This window comes from Apostichopus japonicus, chromosome 4 (genome assembly GCF_037975245.1).
Source record: "Apostichopus japonicus isolate 1M-3 chromosome 4, ASM3797524v1, whole genome shotgun sequence".
Taxonomy (NCBI): Eukaryota; Metazoa; Echinodermata; class Holothuroidea; order Aspidochirotida; family Stichopodidae; genus Apostichopus; species Apostichopus japonicus.
In genome coordinates, this window is record NC_092564.1 from 23,051,750 (window position 1) to 23,074,920 (window position 23,171).

At 36.8% G+C, this 23,171-nt stretch overlaps 1 protein-coding gene across 4 annotated transcripts in view; it reads left to right on the forward strand.

Moving 5' to 3' along the window:
* LOC139966838 (colorectal mutant cancer protein-like) overlaps positions 1-20,767 on the forward strand; it is a 54,950-nt gene extending 34,183 nt beyond the window's left edge. For all 4 annotated transcript variants that reach the window (XM_071970239.1, XM_071970238.1, XM_071970237.1 and 1 more), the window contains 10 exons: positions 835-1,004; positions 2,186-2,437; positions 3,210-3,518; positions 8,320-8,710; positions 9,965-10,166; positions 11,093-11,330; positions 11,661-11,849; positions 13,491-13,717; positions 14,282-14,384; positions 14,646-20,767. In XM_071970239.1, coding sequence (XP_071826340.1) covers positions 835-1,004; positions 2,186-2,437; positions 3,210-3,518; positions 8,320-8,710; positions 9,965-10,166; positions 11,093-11,330; positions 11,661-11,849; positions 13,491-13,717; positions 14,282-14,384; positions 14,646-14,723 — 2,159 coding nt within the window. In that variant the 3' untranslated portion in view covers positions 14,724-20,767. The remainder of the gene's footprint in view (positions 1-834; positions 1,005-2,185; positions 2,438-3,209; positions 3,519-8,319; positions 8,711-9,964; positions 10,167-11,092; positions 11,331-11,660; positions 11,850-13,490; positions 13,718-14,281; positions 14,385-14,645) is intronic.
* The last annotated feature ends 2,404 nt before the right edge of the window (positions 20,768-23,171 follow it).

Consider the following 23,171-nt stretch of genomic DNA (forward strand, 5'->3'; position numbering starts at 1 on the left):
ACTGAGGTGATTACCCACAGTACTCTAACTTAACACTTACCTGTCTCCTCACAACAACTGTACTCTTAGTACATTGTCTAGAGTGACCTGGTAACCTTTACACACTGACCTCCCACTAAGCTAAATTGTTCAATTGTGTGTTTTAGAGAGCTTTCGAGATCCTTACATTTATCTTAGCAGTTGGTAACTGTCCCTACCATGTGACTTCTGAAGAAAGTGGGTTTGGTTGTCAACTCGGTTAACTTTGTCCAACATAGTCTTGATGATCCATGTGGTATCTGTGAAGTCAAATGTGTCCTAATCCATCAATTGTATTGAAATAAAATCACACTTAAGAGTGGCAAAACTGGCCTCTGTACTGTCTACAGACTATTTGTGATTGATGACGCTGTGTGGCGGGACTTTAAATACCTTTTACTGTACTGTTGTGGCATTCCCTGGAAAAATCAATTAACATCAATTACGATTTACTTCTCACATAGGTATCTAGAATGATTTAATTATAATAAACCATTGTCACTTCTTCAGATAAAAGTTGCCTGCTGCCATCAATGCTTTGACTTGTTTTTGCAAATGTCGGTATTTTGTCAAGTCTTTTTCTCTCTCCCTTAACTCAGAGGCCCATAGCTTGTCAGTTTGTGGTCTCTTTTATGGTCAGATGCAATAGGTTTACATGCAAGCATCTTGAAAGTAATCAAGTCAACCCAAAATGTAATTGTCTTTACTTAAAATGGATGTTGTAACACTGAAGTGAATTTGGTACAGTAGTTCTTAGTAACTTGAATTCCTGTGATCTTTAAGTATTCCAAACTCTGTTTAATATTTTATCCACAGATAACAGTCAAGACCTCAGTGAAGAGTTGTCCAGGGTGGTAGGAGGCTTGGAGTATGTTACCGGAAACAGAAAAGAGGATGAAGGTATCAGCAACCAGGTCTTATCAGCTGAGAGAGAAGTCGAGAAGCTAGCCAGTGCTGCTGAGAAGACCCAGCAGCAAACTCTACAAGTAAGAATTTGCACTGTTAAAAAGGGATAATCCACTAGCAGGGATATTTAAATGATAGGGATATTATCAACACTGGCAAGGATATTTGATTTATAGGGATACTATCCACTGGCAGGGGTATTTAAATTATAGGGATATTATCCACTGGCAGGGATGTTTTAATTAAAGGGATATTTTCCACTGGCAGGGATATTTGAATTATAGGGATATTATCCACTGGCAGGGATATTTAAATGATAGGGATATTATCCACTGGCAGGGATGTTTAAATGATAGGGATATTATCCACTGGTAGGGATATTTGAATAGGGATATTATCCACTGGCATGGATATTTAAATTATAGGGATATTATCAACACTGGCAGGGATATTAAAATGATAGGGATATTATCAACACTGGCAGGAATGTTTAAATGATAGGGATATTATCAAGACTGGCAGGGATATTTAAATTATAGGGATATTATCCACTGGCAGGGATATTTAAATGATATGGATATTATCCACTGGCAGGGATATTTAAATGATAGGGATATTATCCACTGGCAGGGATATTTAAATGATAAGGATACTATCCAGTGGCAGGGATATTTAAGTTGTAGGGATATTTTTCACTGGCAGGGATATTTAAATTGTATGGATACTCCACTGGCAGGAGTATCCCACTCAATCACACTATTAGGGAAGACCTATTTACAGTAGCTTAATTGTAAAGTATCATCTTTCAATATGTTGGTCTTAATCTCTAGAAACTTATGTTTGCCAGATAAGTGTATTATCTTCCCCCATGCTTGAATGATTGATGAATTATGAATATAAAAAGGAAAAGTCAATTTTTTTGTGCAGTTCCTTCTGTTGCTACCAGAGTTACAAAGAGTTTAACCAACCCCACCCACAAAATACCTCAGTGATACAAACTGATATCAGGATGTGTTTTTTGCAAATGTACTGCAATGTTTTGAAGCAAGTACAGTACCTTTCTGTCATATGTAGACCATAGTTAGCTTTTACCTAGTACAGTAGTTAAATGTTACATAAGTGTGTCATAATTAGCTAGCATCCATGATATGTATACTTTGTACTTGTGGTCTACTTGGGATAACACTTTGTGATTTTTCACTTTCAGTCAATGACCACCCACTGCACCTTTGTTTTTCTCTCTCTCTCTTTCTCTCGTTAGGCAGTTAAAGATCTAGGGTCCTTGACCACGACCACCACGGACCGGTCTCCAACTGACACACACGCTTCCAGCAGTCACAACTCCATCAAGAGCGACCATCGGAGACGCAGCAGCCTGGAGCAGGAGATCTGTATGCTGAGAGAGGAGAACGAGACCCTGAACAATACCATGAGTATGAAGGAGGAAGAGATGCAGAAACTGAAGAGTAATCTGATGGCAATCAGAGATGAGAAGGAGAGATTGCGAAGAAAGGTCAGCGGAGTCTCCCTCCTTGTCTGTGTCAAAATTGAATCTGTTGTGTTGTAAATAATCAGACCGGTTGCTCATGAACCGGACAGAGAAGTAAAATGGTTTGGATGAGAGGCGATGTAGATGAGGATGATATGGGTCAAAGTTGAGGGAGGATCGGAGGTGTCTGAGGGGGGAGTCAACAATTGGAGGTGTCTGAGGGGGGAGTCAACACAAAGTAGGGGGTGGGGGAACTACCGATGGTTCCTATGCAAGTATGTAGTATGCATTGTTAAAGAAGGCTATTTTATTGTTTAATTTTTTTTATAAGTGATATTAATGTGGTTGGTTAAAGAATGATCTATAGCTACTCCCCCTCCCCCACCCAACCTTATTAATCCAACCATCACATAATCTCCATATTAATGAGCAGTATGATTAATTGTGACAGTTGATCCACTAATCTGATTATTCTGTCAACTCAAGTTGTAAAGGTGCTGCAGAATACTAGACATCAGTTATCTGGAAGGTTACATTCAAATATGAAGCCGGTGTGTCCTTCACCCTTTGTGACCCAAGTGGCTTGCTAGGATGCAATGGATGGTAATTGTATTCGGTGGAGACGGAGTAGCAACAGAAATAAAATTTAGAAATTTAATCTGAGGCCAGGTTAGATCCAGATACCTAAAATAAAATTGAAAATTGCCAAGTGTTCAAGATTTATACTAAAAATGACCTTCTTGACTATTTCTCAAGTGGTCTAATTTATGTTGATTGTTTTAATTTATTCTTACAGGTTAAAGAACTTCAAGCAAGAAAACAGAACAGCTCAGGTGCCACTGCCAAAGAGAGGATGGGTTACACCTCTTCATCCTCAACAGAACAACTCAGCTCACCGAATCACCGGCCATCACCCAGCCAGTCACCGTTACCGTCCCCCGCCCCTCACTCGGTCAACCCAAGCACAGGAGAACTCAGCTACTCAGGGAGCGAGAGGAGAGGTCCAGTGGCTAAAATAGCCGAGAGAGTCCGGTTAAAGCCAAGCAAAGCAGAACTGTCCAAGTCAGGAGAGAGACACGTTCTTGGCTCAGAACTCAGTCATGCTGTAAGTAAAATGGAATGGTGTTCATGGTAACTGGAAGTGTGCAATAGAACAATGGTAACCTCTGGGCAATGCAGTAAATCTTCTTAACTGGATGTGCATTTTTAATTGGAGGAGGATCTGATATATTGATGCAGAAGAAGAGGTTTTATTACAAATAAGTTTGTTGATGGATGGTGTGGGCATATTGCAGGGGGGGGGGGTCCTATTGTACAGTCATCACAATAGTGGAATTTTTCTTCAGTTGACAATACATTTCTTCTTAAGCTTAAAGCTACTACCAATCAACTTTCAGACAACAGTTTGCAAACAGCTCTTGTCTCAGTGAAAAGTTTGTCAGTGAAGAGTTATTTTACTCCCTCTGAAAATCTTGGCAATGCCTGCACCTTTGCAAATTTCATCTGGCTCGTTTTCTATCTGTTATTCCCCGAGGGGATCTAGTCATCGACCAGATATCTAACAGCGATAGCAAGAGTCATTATAATCATAGTTGCATTAAAGAGTATGCTAAGTGTCAGTACAAAAGTTATGTTATGCTCCCTCCATAAAGATCTTAATTGCCACAGCACTTTTTATTGATACATCCAATGTCAGCTTTTCGTCTGTTGGCGTTTCACTCAGGGCGCCCACAAATTTGATAATCACTTCATTTGCAGCTTGTGGACAATTTTTCCACAGAATCGTCCTGTCCAAACATGTGATTCTACTCCTGGTTCGGAACTTGTATTAGAGATTTTATTTAAACGGTTTTTGCATTTCTCTTTGCTTGTTATAATCCTGATACTGGAGCAGTCATAAATCACCCCATTCATGCAGCTACTTTATCTGTGAGTGCGCTTGGTTATAAATAGATCGAGGCAAACCCGTATCAGATTGGAATATCAGTTTCATCCCAGCTCCTTCCGATATCTGATCGTTACCATGGCAGTGTGAACACATTAGATAAAAACAAGTACTGCAGGCAAGGCTCAGCAGGAACATAAAAGTAGTAGTTTTACTTAATTTATTGCTTTCAATTTGTGGAATGTTTAATAGAAATTAACTGCTGGTTTATTGTGGAGGAAATGAACTCATGATGAGGTGGAAAAGTTTTTGTCTAGTCATTTAAGGATTTCTGTTTAACAAGACATTTATTAGAGCAAGGTAAATGCTATGGTTACTAACACAGAATTAATTTGTGGTTGTTGTTGATTACCTCATGCTATATATTGTTGTATGCTATAATTTTGCCACTGTATTTTGCATTGAGTAGCATCTGCTTGTTGTTTTGATGGAGACATTAACTATTTTCACAAAGTTGGATGGCCTTGAATCTAACTGTAGCAGAATCTCTGTAGTAGCAAATCATTTCACCACTGCTCCAAACTATGGAGAGTTATAACCTATTTACTACAGTTACTACCTACAAATGTGCGATATTTGATGAGTCTTGGAATGGTTTCAGTCATCTTAAGCAATGAATTATTTTTCAAGAACCTCACCCTTTCCCAAGTATATTAAATATGTAAATTTTGTGACAAATTCACCTATATTTATAGGCTGCTAACTATCAGTGTCCTGAAACACTTTTGTTGGTAATAAACTTACTTATGTAAATATCTTGGTTAGGCTGGCTTACATCAGCTATGGTGCTAGCATATTATAGGGATTGTATCGGTCGTCACCTTAAATGAACATCAACCAATCAGAGTTCTTACATTGGCTTTTCATTAAGTGCTTCAGTAGTTGTTAAAAATGGTCAACAAGTTAAACTCGTTGCAAGTAAAGCCTTAGTAAAGCCTAACTAACTGTGGGGACATTTTTCAATAGCTTTACCTTACTAGAACTGTCTCCCCTTGCTTCATAATTATAGTTTGGTTGTGCAGTTGGGAATGGAATGGGTTTCAAATTTGTTATTTTGATTGTTTAAGCAGATGTTGTTGGTGGAAGAGTGAGAGAGATAGGGCGATATTCCCATGAGGTTGTGTATTATAATTTGATGATAGGTTTTGTCTGTGCTACTGTGTTTATTGAGGTTAGGTCGTGACATTTGAGGGCTATCAGAGGGCAATGTCTTACAGATAGATTCTACCTTCTTGTACATGAAGTAATAAATGCATCTTAGAGACACAAAATACAAAGTTTGATCATCTGAGATCAGAGGGGCCCAATTTTGTGTGGGGGTATTGGCAGGAGGATTTGGCCAATGATCTGTTCAAAATATCTCAAACTGACTGGATTGTCATTGTTTAAAAATATTACCTGTAGCATTGTTAGTGGGGAAACCATTGACTAACCCCCCCCCACCCCAACCCCACAACCTTCTATACACAAGTCTTTGCCATGTAATCTTTTTACCATGAGAGAAATGATAATTATTCATAATCTATGTAAGCTTGTAATTTCTAGTCAGAAATAGTTACTATTGTTACTATTGTTACTATAGTTCCTACTGATTGATTTGAAATGGAAATGTTGTCAAGGTTTATCAGTAATCCTATTAACAGAAGCATATGGCAGCTACAATTTTTAACTTCACCCAGCGGTATTTGTTGACCTTTTGATCTCATTGCTGAGATTAGTTTCTTCTGGTCTATTCCTCAAACATTGCACAACCAAAAGCGGGATACGTTTCCATCATTCAACAAGATATGGTTTGTAAGAACACATCACAGCTATTATTACAGATTCCCTCCTTTGCGTATACAAACATACTGTGCATTGGATACATGTATGGTTGTCTTTAAAGTTGTGGTGTTGTCAGTATTCTTTCTTCAGTATTGCCATATGTTTGATAGATATTCTTAGATCAGTTAATTCTGGTGGGTCCTTGTCTGATTAGGTAATGATGGTAGGGGGGAGGGGGGGGGATACAAGAGCCCTCACCTAAGATGTATTGTAAAGGAAGCGCATACAAGTTACACATAATGCTCGGTACTGTGGCCAGGACTAAGGAACTCATCTGAGACATTCTTCAAACAATTAGCATTCTTAAACAAGTTAACATTGTGACTCTGGAGAATTGTTCCAAATCATCTGAGGAATTAAGCACATCCCGAAGTCATCTATCAAAGTAATGATTTGTTTTACGTAAGAGGTTTACATGCCTCATTGAACACATGTATTGTGGCTGATAAAACAACAGTCACTTTAATAGATCCATCTTCTTCTTAAGTATTTATACATTGTTTTTAAGAAGCCTAGTAAAGATTGAGAAAAAGAGAAGATATTAAATCATTGTGGCATAAATTGGCAGCCTGAAATCTACATTGGTTTCTGGACACCTGGAATTTTTTGTGTGAACTTATGCTTTCAAACAATGGCAGTTGTCAGTGTTCTCGTTTTCCAAAAGTCTAAAAGCTGTGACCTGCTATAACTCCTCCGTGTTAAATATTAACTCTTTCAAGAGTTAACATTGATCATGTTTGTACCTTGAAATTTGAAGTTAGGAGTTGAATGCAACTTATTGTTATCTCTAATGTAACTCCCATACACAGTGTGCCCCTACCATACATACCTGTACATATACACACACATACAGTCAAGCCTACACATGTGTGGCTTGAATTTGAACCTGTCCTGAAACTACATAGCATAAGATGATCATATGCACCAGGTGCATGATTTGTCTAGTAATGGGAAGTTGTTGTGGGAATGAAGTATGGGGGAGGGGGGGGGGAGTGAGTGAGTGAGAAACTTGAAAGTTACCAACAGCATCCAAGGACAATTTATCTGGTTACAATTCCTGTATTATTACATAACTGAGTAATTGCAGAAATGTCTCTATAGAATAGAATCTTTTGCACAGAGGAATCAAACTGCTTAAAATGTGCTTTTCAGAATTCACTAGGTAAGGTATAAGCTCGGTAATGGAAGCCACATTGCTATCTTCTCCACCAATCCCCACTGCCACTTTCCACTCTCCCCCAGCCCCCCACATTCCACCCTACCCCAAATCTATATTTCACTGTACTCCCATAGGAAACTTCGAACAAGAGAGTAACACCCTATTCAGCCTGACGTGGTATGTGTATTACTCTGTAATGAGACCTGTACCATCTTATCTGGACCAACAAGGACAATAACTGGTCTTCAAATTCCTTAGTCTTAAAGATGTAAATCAACCTGAAATATTAGAAGATTGATTGTGCTTGCCTTTGGTATCAAGTGTTCTCATTAAGTGCTGTAATAGCCACTTAATGTAAGTTGTACTGCTAATTGCCCATTCATTATTCTCTTACTTGCAGTTTAATGCATTGTTAAATGATGTTTGTCTTTGTGTCCTGTTTGCAAGAAAACATTTCCTACAATGACTGTAAGTAGGCCCTTGGGGGATAAGAATGGTTTCACATAGTTTGGTCATACTCCTCCATTAGTAAATTGTACAACAGTTGTGAAATTGATACAGCCATATGCTAAGTATTAAAATGTTTTAATGAGTAATAGATGTACATTTGTCAAATTCAAAAGTACTTTTCATTAATACAGTAATTTCACATTGAGTACTTGCATGTGTGTTGAATTTTATTCACACATTAACCTTGTTTAAATTACATGGTAGTTTACTGTTGCTGATAGTCAAAAGTTTATAGACCTAACCTTAACAGTGCATAGGGGTCACTAATGTGTGACTCAAATGAAAATATTGAAATTCCTTATCAACAACAAGATCCACAATTTAGAAAATGCTTTCACCCAAACACTTCCTCAGGAATCTGAAACATGAACTGGCATTGCAGGAAGTTGGCAAACTGGAATGAGGATAGAAAATAGTCTGTTGATAATTGAAAATGTATTTTACAATCCCCCTTTTTTTCCTCTTCAGGTGACCAACCCCAAAGTAGCTGAGCACCTGGTGCAGACGTTACAAGAATGCTCGAATGTGCAAGAAATTTTCCAAACCCTTTCTACCCACGGTCTTTCTCTGCCAGAGGGTAAAATCAGTGAGATCGAGGTGGAGATGGAGAGGTTGAACAGTAAAATCGAACATCTGAAATCACAAAACGATCTCCTGCAACTCTCACTGGAGGAAAGTAAATCGAGTGCTGATAGGTTGACCATGCTGGTCGGCAAGTACGAATCCAACAACACTGCATTGCAGCTGGCCGTCAACTACAGCGACCAGGCAATTGAAGCATTTGAAAGCCTTCTCTCTTTAAGTCAAAGTGAAAAACAACTGTTACTCGCAAATTGCCGGGCTGCTGGTGCTGGCTTTGGTAAGAGATCTCTAGTTCCTGTGACATGAATCATGCCTGATGTGAAATAGCAGTTTACCCTCATGTCATATGTACCCTAATGTACCTCTCCCCCAGCCCAAACAGTGGATGGACTAATGTTGTTTATACCTTAGCTACCCCATAATGGTTTGCCTGTGTGACATATACCCTAAATTCCCCCACAGTGGTTTACTCAATGTTTTCTATGCCCTCAATTTACCCTACATTTGATGGTCTAATGTTGCAAGTACCCTCAACTTCCCCCATAGTGGTTTTCTCATATGCCCTCAATTCACCCTACATTGGATGGTCTAATGTTGCAAGTACCCTCAACTTCCCCCACAGCAGTTTACTCATATGCCCTCAATTCACTCTACTTTGGATGGTCTAATGTTGCTAGTACCCTAAACTTCCCCCACAGCAGTTTACCTATAAATATGCCCTTGATTCACCCTACATCTGATGGTCTAATGTTGCAAGTACCCTAAACTTCCCCCACAGCAGTTTAATCATATACCCTCAATTCACTCTACATTGGATGGTCTAATGTTGCTAGTACCCTAAACTTACCCCACATTGGTTTACTCATATACCCTCAATTCACTCTACATTGGATGGTCTAATGTTGCAAGTACCCTAAACAGCCCCATGCCCTCAATTCACCCTACATTGGATGGTCTAATGTTGCAAGTACCCTAAACTTACCCCACAGCAGCTTACTCATATGCTCTCAATTCACTCTACTTTTGATGGTCTAATGTTGCAAGTACTCTAAACAGCCCTCACAGTGGTTTGCCTGATGTTGTTATAACTTCTCCCACCGTGGTTGTTTCACCTGTGTTGCTTATAGCTAAACAAGATGGCTGATAATGTAAGGACATTTTAATTGGAGATAATCTGTCTGGTTGTCTTGTATTTCCAGTTATCAGTGATTCAAACTTTCAACAGTTTCCATCAGTGTAGGTTATGTAAGCTTACAGTGGTTTAAGCAAACCTGTTTGGAGTTTGTGTTCATAGGCAGATGTTATCGTAGTATGAAACCTCACCCATTCTTACTTCTACTTAACTCCCTCCCATATTATCATGGATTATTCTTGGAATGATATCTGAGATGCTAGCTGTTTTAAAAGGTAACAACCCTTTCACTAGTTTTGTTTACTTCTAGTTCTGACATGAAATTTACCTTCCAACACATCACTGACATTCAAGTTCAGTATTTTCTCCTCATGACATTGTTGTTTTCTTGTTTTTCAGGTGAAAGCTCAGAGGGGTCTGGAGAGGACACAGAGGATACCACTATGAGGTTAAAACGTGTCCACGAGGAGAGGAAAGTCTCAGAGAGTTGTGCCAAAGCATTGTTGCAAAGATTGGATAGAAGCTGTGGTACCATGGTCTGTCATATGCCTGGTTCTGCATTACAACCATGGGAAGATCTGTCTTCACATAGTCACACAAGGTAATATATCCTATATGTTGATAAAACTTGTCTATGCTGTACAATGCATGACAATGAAGCACAGTAAGATTGGTATAATGCAATCAATAATAAGATATTTGAGTTGAATCATAAAGATACTGTAATGGCCTGGTTATACTACCATCAGAATTTAACTAGTGGTATGCCATATGTCAAATTGCATCAGTGATCATGTTTCATGTGGATAGCATTTACATTTCAAATTTGTTTTGAGAATGTTCAGCTCTATTATCTGTCTGGGTTACAAACACAGACATACTCAGCTCAGTGGGTTACACACAGCGAGATACTCAGCACAAGGTGGGTTACACACATGTATAGAGATACTCATCTCAATGTGGGTTACACACATAGAAATACTCAGCTTAATGCAAGTTACACACAGAGATACTCAGCTCAATGTAGGTTACATATACAGACATACTGGGTTACACATGCAGATATACTCATCCCAAACTACACACAGAAAGATACGCAGCCCAATTTGGGTAGCAAACAGATAGATACTCAGCTCAATGTGGGTTACTCAAAGAGAGATCCCAATGTGGGGTACAAACACAGAAAGATAATCATCCCAATGTGGGCTACACAGAGAGATGCTCATCCCAATGTAGGTTACACATAGAGATATTCAGCTTAATGTGAGTTAAACACAGAGATACTCAGCCCAATGTGTTAAAGCTGATATTTGTTTTGCATAGTTTGGGGCAAATTAATACCCATTGTGTATATGGAATCACTATATTCTAATTAACATAGATGGATTGAATATTCTTGACAGAATTTGTCCATGGTTGGCATGTTTAAGTACTTAGAAACTCTACAGCTGTCATCATTCAGTGAGAATTGTGTTTCATTCACCAACTAACCATTCCTGATTTTCTCTCCTGATTCCCCGTCAACAGCACAACGAGCTCCACGGCCAGCAGTTGCGATACAGACTTTTCAAAGGATGACGAGCAGCGATTAAAAGATTACGTGCAACAGCTTAAAAATGACCGGGCAGCTGTGAGACTGACCGTAATGGAATTACAAAGTGTTCACATTGATCCACATCCAACAAGTGACGGCACACTCACTGAGGATGGCCAGAAATTAGATCTTGAAAATGCTGTTTTAATGCAGGAACTCACAGCCTTAAAGGTTAGTCATTATTGATGATGGTCAGGCTCTTATATACTTCTGTACTAAGTAGTTAATGTTTTGTATTTTACTGGACCAAACATGAAACTTGTTCTGAAATGGTATCTTTCCCTGAACACTATTTGCTATATTTAGTATGTAAGCACTTTGTTCTTTTTTCTCCAGGATCCCCAAAAGGTGATGCATGTAACTCTCTGACTGCTTCTACGTATAGAATATGATGTGAGATATCAATTTTGTGTAAGCAAAATAGGATGATAAAAATGGTTTCAAACTGGTTTTGACTGAGCTGTTATGTCACTTTTCTGATTTCTTTGTTGTTTCATACAGGAGGAGAAAGCTGAGTTGAAAGCCCAGTACTACCTATTAGATAAAGAAAAGAAAGCCCTGGAACTAAAACTGAGCTCGAGGGAGGCCCAGGAACAGGCATACTTGGTGCAGATCAGTAATCTGAAACTAGAGGTCAGAGATCAACAGGATGGCATTAGCAGAAACATGAAAGGTTCACTCAGATACAATGTACGTACTCAACCCTGATCATGTTATAATAGGGTTGAGTGATGATACCAGACACAGTGTTTTGCATATTATAAGGTTGAGTGATGATACAGGACTTAGTGTTATGCATGTTATAGGGTTGAGTGATGAAACTGGAGATAGGGTTATGCATGTTATTGGGTTGAGTGATGATACCGGACATAGTGTTGTGCATGTTATAGGGTTGAGTGATGATACCGGACATAGTGTTGTGCATGTTATAGGGTTATGTGATGATGCAGGACATAGTGTTATGCATGTTATAGGGTTGAGTGATGATACCGGACATAGTGTTGTGCATGTTATAGGGTTGAGTGATGATACCGGACATAGGGTTATGCATGTTATAGGGTTGAGTGATGATGCAGGACATAGTGTTTTGCATGTTATAGGGTTGAGTGATGATACTGGACATAGGGTAATGCATATTATAGGGTTGAGTGATGATGCCGGACATAGTGCTATGCATATTATAGGGTTGAGTGATGATACCGGACATAGGGTAATGCATGTTAAAGGGTTGAGTGATGATACCGGTGTGTAGGATTTAATCTGATAGTTGGAGTCAGGAAGGTAACAGGAAGCCCTGGATGAAAGGACGCAGTGAGAGGACTTAAAATTAGTGTTGACATTTAAGCGACAGTTGTTCAAGGAACATGGTGAAACGTGCAACATGGTGAACTAAATTACACAATGTAACATGTATCATGGTGAAACATGTAACATGGTGAAATAAGTAACATAATGTAACATGATGAAACTTGCAACATGGTGAAATAAAATAACACAATGTAACATGTATCATGGTGAAACATGTAACATGGTGAAATAAGTAACTTAATGTAACATAGTGAAACATGTAACAGAGTGAAATAAGTATCACAATGTTACATTTTAACTTGGTGAAATAAGTAACACAATGTAACAGAGTGAAATATGTAACACAAAGAAACATGTGATAAATCATGTAACTGTGAAATATGTATCACAATGTAACATGATAAAGACTTATCACAGTGAAACATGTTACATGGTGAAATGAGTAACACATTGTAACTTGTAAAGTGGTGAAATCTATAACAAAAATGAAGCATGTAACATGGTGAACATGTGTCATAGTGAAACATGGAGCAAACTTAACTGTTAATGTACTGCATAGTTATATGTATTCTTACTGTAAATCTTTGCCTCAAAGCAGTAAGTTTGAATCCTGCAGCAGGACTGCTGATTTTATCTGCTGGTAGACTAAGGATTAACTTTACAACAGTATAAGCAATTTGCCCCTCATAAGTTTGATGTGCATCATGCATATTAATGGTTCTTGTTGTGTGTTCATATGATCTGCAGTGTGTAGTAAATAAGTGTCAATGGCAGTTCATGTCAACAGAGGAACTATCAATTTCAATCTTCCTAGAAGAAATATCCAGTTTTGTTTTTTGAGCTGGTTGCTTGTATATGGATAGGAATACTGTGTTTTCTTTTTTTTAGGTTGTTAATTCTTTTTCCTCGATATTCCGAGCATAACTGACTTTTGTAGATTTGTTTCTGATTATTTGCATTGTCTTGTGAAAAGTGATGGTACATGAATTCCTTGACACATTGTTTTCTAAACTTTGGTTTCAGGATGGTACTGTATCAGACAGTGGTACCCCTGCCATTACCCTGGCTGAGCTGAGCTCCATGGACGATCGTAACATTCCGGCAGATATGGCAGAGATGATGAGAAGAGAACGGAAACTGAAAGGCCGGATAAACGAGCTGGTTCTGACCTTGGAGAAACTTCAGAGGAGCTCAGAGATGAGACATCAGCAATCAGCAGAGTTTGTAGCTGACCTTAAGAGAGCCAATAGGTACAAACATATTCAGCCTTATGCTAAGTAACATCACCTTGTATTGTATTTATGCTTAGTTACAGCAATCAGCAGAGTTTGTAGCTGAACTTAAGAGAGCCAATAGGTACAAACATATTCAGCCTTTATGCTAAGTAACATCACCTTGTATTGTATTTATGCTTAGTTATAGCAATCTGCAGAGTTTGTAGCTGAACTTAAGAGAGCCAATAGGTACAAACATATTCAGCCTTATGCTAAGTAACATCACCTTGTATTGTATTTATGCTAAGTTACAGCAATCAGCAGAGTTTATTGCTGAATTTAAGAGAGCCAATAGGTACAAACATATTTAGCCTTATGCTAAGTAACATCACCTTGTATTGTATTTATGCTTAGTTACAGTAATTAGCAGAGTAAGAGAAGATCAGACTGAACTGATTACTTGTTTACATGTATACAAAGAACATCAGACTGAACTGTTTACATGTATATGTTCAGTGCCCTTGTCACTGTTAACATGTATTTTTTGTTCATGTTGAGTGCCTTTGTAGCTGTTAACATGTATCTTTTGTTTATTTTCAGTGCCCTTGTAACTGCCTATGAGAAAGCCAAGAAAAAGCACCAAAGTCGACTAAAGAAGGTGGAAGCACAGATGATGGCCATGGTGGAGAGACATGACACTCAGGTAAAGAGATCGTTAGCGATCACGAAATATTACAATATATCTAAAGCTGGGAGGGGAAGGAGGGGAGAGGTGTGGGAGGTTACTCCTAACACCTGTGGAATGGATTAATTAAAGGAATAAACTTGTACATCAGACCACGTTATTAAAGCCAGTCAAATCCATCTGGGAGTATATCACATTGAAATGTTGCTCTCACTTTAGCTCAAACCTCTTGATAACAATTGTTAATTTTACTGAATTTTAACTGTCCTCTGTTTTCAGGTGAGAATGTTAAAGCAGCGAATTGCCTTGTTAGAAGAAAATCAAATCAGACCGATTCACAACGAGACGTCATTATGAGCATCTCAAACAAATGACTGATGCATGCAATCTCTCAGTACTCTGCGATGAAGGGATGGAAGCAGGTGTGTCCGGTGTTGGGAGAACATCACTCATTCAGCAGATGTGGAACAGAGGGTATGAGGACGTCTGGCTGTAACTAAGATAACTTTTGCAGCCACAAACCCATCTCATGTAATAAAAAGGTGAAACTTATGAAAACTGTACCACTGATACTTTCACGACAGTGGTAATATACATGCATGGAAACATTAAATATGTGAGGACAGATAACTGAAGTTGAGCTTCATGAAGTTATAATCATATGTTACTCATAATGGAAGATAGTTATGCTCATAATGATAAGCAGTCCCATCTTTATGTTTGGAAGCTGAAATCAAGTTGGACAGCAGTCCAGTTAACAGTTTTAATTTCACTTTGGATTTATTTTACACTTTGTCAGAAGCAATGGGCAAACTCACACTTTACCTTGGCTGGTCAGGGCTTTGAAAACAGTGACCTTCCAATCACTGTATTTTATTAATTTAATTAACATTATTTACATTGATATCATAACTTGGATTGTATTAACATAGAGTGGAAGAACAAAGCACAACTTTGTATTAATTCTTGGCTTTGTGATGTTGGTATGTTGCTATTAAAACTTCTACAGTTTAAAAGCTGTAAGGTGAAAGAAAATGCTCAAAGGAACTTCATTAATCGGCTCCAATACACTGTCCCATCCATCTAAGTGTGGATCATGTGCGTGGGTATTTTGCAACTTTGAGAGATTGATATTAAGAGGTATTATGAAACTAAGAGCAGTATTGGAATCATGTGGAAATAATCTGAGATTTTACTGACTTAGTTATACATGCCAAGGGGAAGTCCTGCTCATCTTCAATACTTTTATATGTAGTTGTTGGATGAAGAAGTTGAATATGAGTGACTTAAAGTGGAGAAGTTAAAGTTACACTAAAGTTACTAGAGTCAGTGTTAATGTTCTCAAGTCATTCTGTTTCAGGTTGAAAAACATCTTCGGTGTATTTATAAGATAGACAAATCAAAGAGCCTTGTATTCATGAAAAAGGGCAACAGCAATAAGGTACAAAACAAAAAAGTGCTTTGTTTATGTCGGTCAAAAATAAACCAATATAAGTCTTTGCATGATTGTGATGTGTGAACAACTATATAGTGTTATCGGCGCAGGATAACATCCTGTGACTGCAAAATGGTGGAATATTCATTGCTTTTAGAATTGTTTGATAAAGCATTTAAGTATCTGTGGGGCTTGCCACTGACAACTCGGTATCAAGCACAACTATGTGTCATGAAACCTTTAAACCATTGTCCAATTAACCAGCCCCCTTTAAAATTAGGTTCAAGAATTTCATCGGTATTTAAGGCAAGGCATTATTAATATAAATAGTTATTTATTCTTTAAATTCTTATGGGATTGTTAGTTTCATGATTCTACCATAGATCAAGTTTGTGGGATGTTTTGTTTTTGGTTAATATATGCAACAAGTTCAGCAGTATTCTGATTGCTGTCTAGGTATTCATTTCTGTGTGACTAACTAGGTATCTGGTTTAAATACATACACACGTACATCAAGGAGAGTGTACTAAGAAATGTAACAAACACAGTGATAATGTTCATCACTACTGATATGTGTAGTATCCTGTCAGTCACCATTGGCTATGAATATTCATAAGCCATTGGATATGCTACTAACTAGCAGGGTTGTTGTAGGTTATTAGTACTTCTTCTAGACTAACACATGCTAGACAGCATTTATAGATAGTTTCAAAGTAAGTAGAGATATTTCTGTGAGAGAGGCTGTAAAATGTTTGTGTTAGTGTGAATTTTACCCAACCTTGAGACAATAATTACTGAAATGCTGATGTAAAGAAAACTTGTGGCTTTCAAAAAGCTTTAACCAGTTTAGAACATCAGCATAATTACTCTATGCAGCAGTTTACTTCAATATGTGGCCAGTTTTCTAACCGTGTTGAACTAAGCGATCTAGTACCATGCAAAGTTCTCTAATCATCTGTACAGCTTTCATAAATACTTAAGGAAAATTTTGAGAGTGCCTCGTCAAACTTTAGAAAGTTTTGGTGCGTTTTATATAAAAGAGTAGCAAATAATTGTATTCTATTGTTCCTTCCCTCAGTACTTGCTAAGTTTGGCCTAGTTCTTTTTTTTTTTATATGCTAGTATTAAAAGATTGTTGTCATCCTTTTATGGATGTCTTAATATTTCTCTCCTTCTTTATTGTTTATATTGCTTTGATACTCATTTTAGTCATATCTCCAAGGAAGTACTCGACACTCTCCTTCATGATGTGTATCATATCTTTATAATGCTCAGATAAGTTTGGATCGATTACCATAACAACACCTTGTGATTCAACACCTTGGAAGTTTTTAATTCATTGCGACCTTTGACCTCCCTGAATACAACGTATCTTTTAGCAGATTCATTGGGGCCTTAAACAAACTACCATATATGGCAAATACCAAGCATGTGGTACTTTGAATAGAAAAGAAGAAAGTGTTTTCATTAATTTGTTCTATTTGTTTTTCGGAAAGTATTATGTCTTGTGAACTGTTTACATTTCTAGAAATTGTTTTAGAAATGCAAATGTGTGGGATCTTCCATTAATTAACAGAAATGATATGTAAAGATTTGAACAAAACATAATTTTTTGGATGATATTTTAGATGGTTATTCCGCCCTTTTGTCTTATTGTAAACTTTATTTTTTTTAAATTATTTTTCATCCGTTTCAGTTTGATCAGTAGAAACAACTGTCAAATATTGTGAATTAACTTGGCGGTATGGTGTTCAGTCCCATCTATAAAAGAATCTTATAGATAAAAAAGGAATTAAAATATTATGATGAGAAACTGTTAGTATTTAAATTATGAGGAAGATTTATTTATATTCTGTTCTTCCCTACCTGACAGAGTTATTTCTGCACAAATATGACGTTTATCCACCGTTTATTTTGCAAAAAAAAAATATGTTTTTGATTTTCCTTTTGTTGTAGAACAATGGTCTTTTATACTTGGTTTTCTTTAAATACCCTCATAATGAGTAAATACCTCAATTAAACAGTCAGAGGTTGCTTGTTATTCAGATCTATTCGTATCTAGTACTTCATACCAGGATCATGCTTTTAATTATGCTTTAATCATGGAAAAGTCATGGAATTGGAAGAATGCTTTCCCAGACCTGGATTAGTCATTCAGCCTTTGGCTTGGTTTCTTTTGGTGACATTAGTGATATCTCATACCTTTGTACTGCACAATGATGGTTAAAATCTGAGGATGTGTGGAGACCAATCTCTCATTTAAACTTTGTTTATCTATAATATTTTTTCAGGGGTGGGATCTCATCATGGGAATGTCATGGAAATTGACAACAATTCTTTTGCAGGTCTGGATATCAACTTAACTCAGCCACATAAACAGTGCAAACATTGTAGTCATGTTAGAAAATGTTATTAACAAGCAAACAAATAGTTTATCATACAAGTGACAAGGTTTTTATTTATAACATGTTTATATTTCAGAACATTGAGTTACTTTGCATTAGTAAATTTTATTTGAGTAAATCCCTCCATATTGCTTCATACAAGATCATATTTACCTGCTGCCCTGAGTTTTACAAGGTACACCTTACCTCCACCAGTTGGAAGTCTAAATATGCAGTCCAAAATTGCAATTTTGATTAAGTAAATGACTCGATCCCAAAATGGGATTTTGTGAGATATATCTTATGTAGCACTTGTATTCCTGGCATTGCAAATAAAGTAACTGGTAATAAATGTCCAGGATCTACAGTCTAGAAAGGACGTAAACGAACATTAATAGGGATATGTTTGATCCACTAACTGGTAATCTTTACTATGGTACAACAGACCAGATATAGTATATTTCCAGACCTTGTGATCTAAATCTCTAACGCTACTTGTAAGTAAACCAGTGTGTGTCATATGCTTTAATTATCCAGGCCTTAATGTTGAAAGGCCAGGATTTATAATCAAGATTTGAATATAACCCAAAATATGCCTGTAACCATGAATAGCCCAGGTATTATAAAACTATATTCCTGTAACCATGAATAGTCCAGGTTTTATCAAATGATATACCTGTAACTATGAATAGCCCAGGTATTATAAAACTATATTCCTGTAACCATGAATAGTCCAGGTTTTATCAAATGATATACCTGTAACCATGAATAGCCCAGGTATTATAAAACTATATTCCTGTAACCATGAATAGTCCAGGTTTTATCAAATGATATACCTGTAACCATGAAAAGTCCAGGTTTTATAAAATGATAAACCTGTAACCATGAATAGCCCAGGTATTATAAAATGATATACCTGTAACCATGAATAGCCCAGGTATTACAAAATGATATACCTGTAACCATCAATAGTCCAGGTATTATAAAATGATATACCTGTAACCATCAATGGTCCAGGTATTATCAAATGATATACCTGTAACCATGAAGAGTCCAGGTTTTTTCAAATGATATACCTGTTACCATGAAAAGTCCAGGTTTTATAAAATGATAAACCTGTAACCATGAATAGCCCAGGTATTATAAAACGATATACCTGTAACCATGAATAGCCCAGGTATTATAAAACTATATTCCCGTAACCATGAATAGTCCAGGTTTTATCAAATGATATACCTGTAACTATGAATAGCCCAGGTATTATAAAACTATATTCCTGTAACCATGAATAGTCCAGGTTTTATCAAATGATATACCTGTAACCATGAATAGCCCAGGTATTATAAAACTATATTCCTGTAACCATGAATAGTCCAGGTTTTATCAAATGATATACCTGTAACCATGAAAAGTCCAGGTTTTATAAAATGATAAACCTGTAACCATGAATAGCCCAGGTATTATAAAATGATATACCTGTAACCATGAATAGCCCAGGTATTACAAAATGATATACCTGTAACCATCAATAGTCCAGGTATCATCAAATGATATACCTGTATCCATCAATAGTCCAGGTATTATCCAATGATATACCTGTAACCATGAATAGCCCAGGTATTATAAAACTATATTCCTGTAACCATGAATAGTCCAGGTTTTATCAAATGATATACCTGTAACCATGAAAAGTCCAGGTTTTATAAAATGATAAACCTGTAACCATGAATAGCCCAGGTATTATAAAATGATATACCTGTAACCATGAATAGCCCAGGTATTATAAAACTATATTCCTGTAACCATGAATAGTCCAGGTTTTATCAAATGATATACCTGTAACCATGAAAAGTCCAGGTTTTATAAAATGATAAACCTGTAACCATGAATAGCCCAGGTATTATAAAATGATATACCTGTAACCATGGATAGTGCAGGTACTACAAAACAAGCATGAATTCTTTGTATTGTCAAGATAAATCCAATGTATCATCGCTTTACTTGTACATACCTGACTATCAGAACCTAGTGACTTCGATCAAAATCAAACTATGTATCCCAAATTTGTTATCCAAAATAGTGTAAACATATCTTAAATCATACTCTTCAATAGTTTATAGGCTTTTCAGTAAATCCAGTTTGAGTTCTCCTTGCCTAGTCCAGGTTTTACAATCTAGATAAGCAGTATATTTCAGTATATTTTTTACTCCGCGTTAGAAAGTATTACTTGTGTAGTTGAGACCAGTGCTTCCCATTATACCTTGCTACTCGTATTCTTTAACATCAACCTCCTTTATTTTATTTATGTTAGATAATATTTAATGTTTTATTCATTTTTCAACGAAGATTTTGTTTAGCATCATCAAAGCATTCAAATATAAACTTATTGATATCCGTAATGATAACAACCATAATTCATAACTATTTGTATCATTAATAATTTAAAATGATGGTTCTGAGTTTCATATAATTACAAATCTTTGGTAAACTTTGTTTTTCCATTTTACAAATGTTTGAAAAAATATTTGCTTTTTCAATTGATTCCAGAATCAAAACTAAATAAAAGGGTTGAAAAAAATCTAGTTAATGTTTGTACTGTTTTCATTTTTTCTGTTTCCTTTTCAAAAATACTACTTTTGTACCTCCTTTTGTTCTTTTTACATTTCAGATTACCGGCATGAGTCGTTTCTTTGTGAGCGAGTCTTCAATGCCTTTAAGTATCCATCGAAGCAAAACTAGGTCTCACGTTAGTGTAACCCTTTGAAAGTGTTGGCAGGGGCGTAGCGAAGTTTTTTTTGTTGGGGGGGGGGGTGTGGACAATTTGATTTGCTGAAGGATCTGGAAGTGGTGACTGAGATGGGGGTGCCCCCCTCCCCTTTGGAAAATGTTTAGTTTTGAAACGTCCTTAGATGCAATCTAGTGTATATTTTAAGTCAAATTTGATTTGCCGACGGATCTGGAAGTGGTGACTGAAATGGGGGGTCTAAGGGGAGGGGGTGTCCCCCTCCCCTTTAGAAATTTTTTTTTTTTTTTTTTTTTTCCTCCGTTTATTTCAACTATACAATAATATACAAATAACGTATCCATTCAAAAAATAGCAAAAGTTAAATAACAATGAAATTGAGCAACACCATGCAGTATAATAACGACCAACATGGCGGATAGAAAATAAATTAGTATGATAAGAACAATTAGAAGAATAACCACAAGAAGCATCCCAGACTTACTAGAAAATATTACAACAAATAACAGCAAGTTAAAACAATTGAGGATGTGGAAATTGCGAAAAATTTAATATTTGAGGTTTTTATTAATGAGGAGAAAGCATCCTTGAGTTCCTCGAAATTAATGTTATTCTTATTTTTCTTTTTGTTATGACGAAAAATATAGTTCTCCACCTTTAATGCAAACGTGAACTTATGAATAAATTCATTACAACTTAAGGTCTTGTTTTGACGCTTGGTACTGAAAATATAGAACGTAAGATGAAGAATGAGAAAATTATAAGGGTGACGTTTCTTTAATAAAAACCCGAAGAATAAATCCTCTTTTGTGAAGTGAATATTTATACCAATCACCTTACTGACCACTTCACCTATAAAAGAAGATGTGATGTGACATTCCCAGAAAAGGTGATGAATGGTTTCAATTTCAATTTTACAGAATGAACATAATAACGTGTTGTCAGAGATACCCATGAGGTTAAGGAGTCTGTTGGTTGGAAGAATTCTATGTAAGAAACGGAATTGAAAGTAGGAGAGTCTCGTCTCAGAAATAGAGTACCAGGGCATACTGAAAATGTTACTCCAATCGTGACAACTGAAACCCCTAAACTCTACTTTCCATTTGGCCATAGTAGTTGGCTCCACGGCAATTTTAGTCATGTAGAAATTACGATAAAGATACTGAGAAACAGAACCTGTATGAAACAATATGTTATCAAACAAATCAATATTTAAAATAATAATGTCATTTATGCTACACCCACTCTGCTTCCACTGAAGAGGGATACTGCGAATCAGTCCCCAGTAAACAGTAAAGGGGAAGTGTGCCAGCTGGAACTTTTCTTTAAAAGTGTGGTAACTTAGGGCCTTATTGTTAATGTCAAAAAAATCCGAAACAAACTTCACACCCTTTTTGTACATGAAATCATAGTAGAAAATCTTGTTATTGATGCGAATATGATGATTGTTCCAAATGATTTGATTACCGAAGTTATCAGAGGGAGAATTAAAAGAAGCCTCCAGCCAGGCTCTAACTGTTTGGTCTATAAACATATTAGACAAGCGTGGGAGATCTTCCGCCTTACAATTACACTGAAAAAGCAGCTTACCACCTAACTTGGACAAACTGTCAGTAAAAAATAGCTTCCAGACACCTTCAGTGTTATCGCAATAACGCTTTATCCAGGTACATTTTAAACTATTAATGAAACTTGGGATATGCACAACATTTAAACCTCCTTTATCTAAACCATTAATGACACTGTTTCGCTTGACTTTATCCGGGTTTCCTGACCAAATGAAATCAAAAATGGTACTTTCTACATCCTTATTAAAGTCACGCGGTGGGTTAGGAAGAACCAAAAACAAATACACAAGCTGTGATAGTGCATAACTTTTAACCAGAACGTTGCGGCCTACCGGGGTAAGATCTCTTGTAGACCAAAGTCGCAAACAGCTTTTAAGCCTCGAAAGTTTGGATATGTAGTTTAATCTAAAGAGATCGTTCCCATTGTGCGTAAACCAAATACCTAACAGGACCAGCGAAAAACTTTAGATTATAGTTGTTTACAAAAGCAGGGTGGTGATGGACGTAAGACCCGAGAGGAAACAAAATGGATTTATCCATATTAATAGTCAAACCCGACGAAATTTTATAAATGTTAAGAATACGGAGAGCTTCATTTAAGGATGACTGGCTACCGTCCAGGAAGAATGTGGTGTCATCCGCATACTGAAGAAGCTTAGTTTCGATACCACCAAT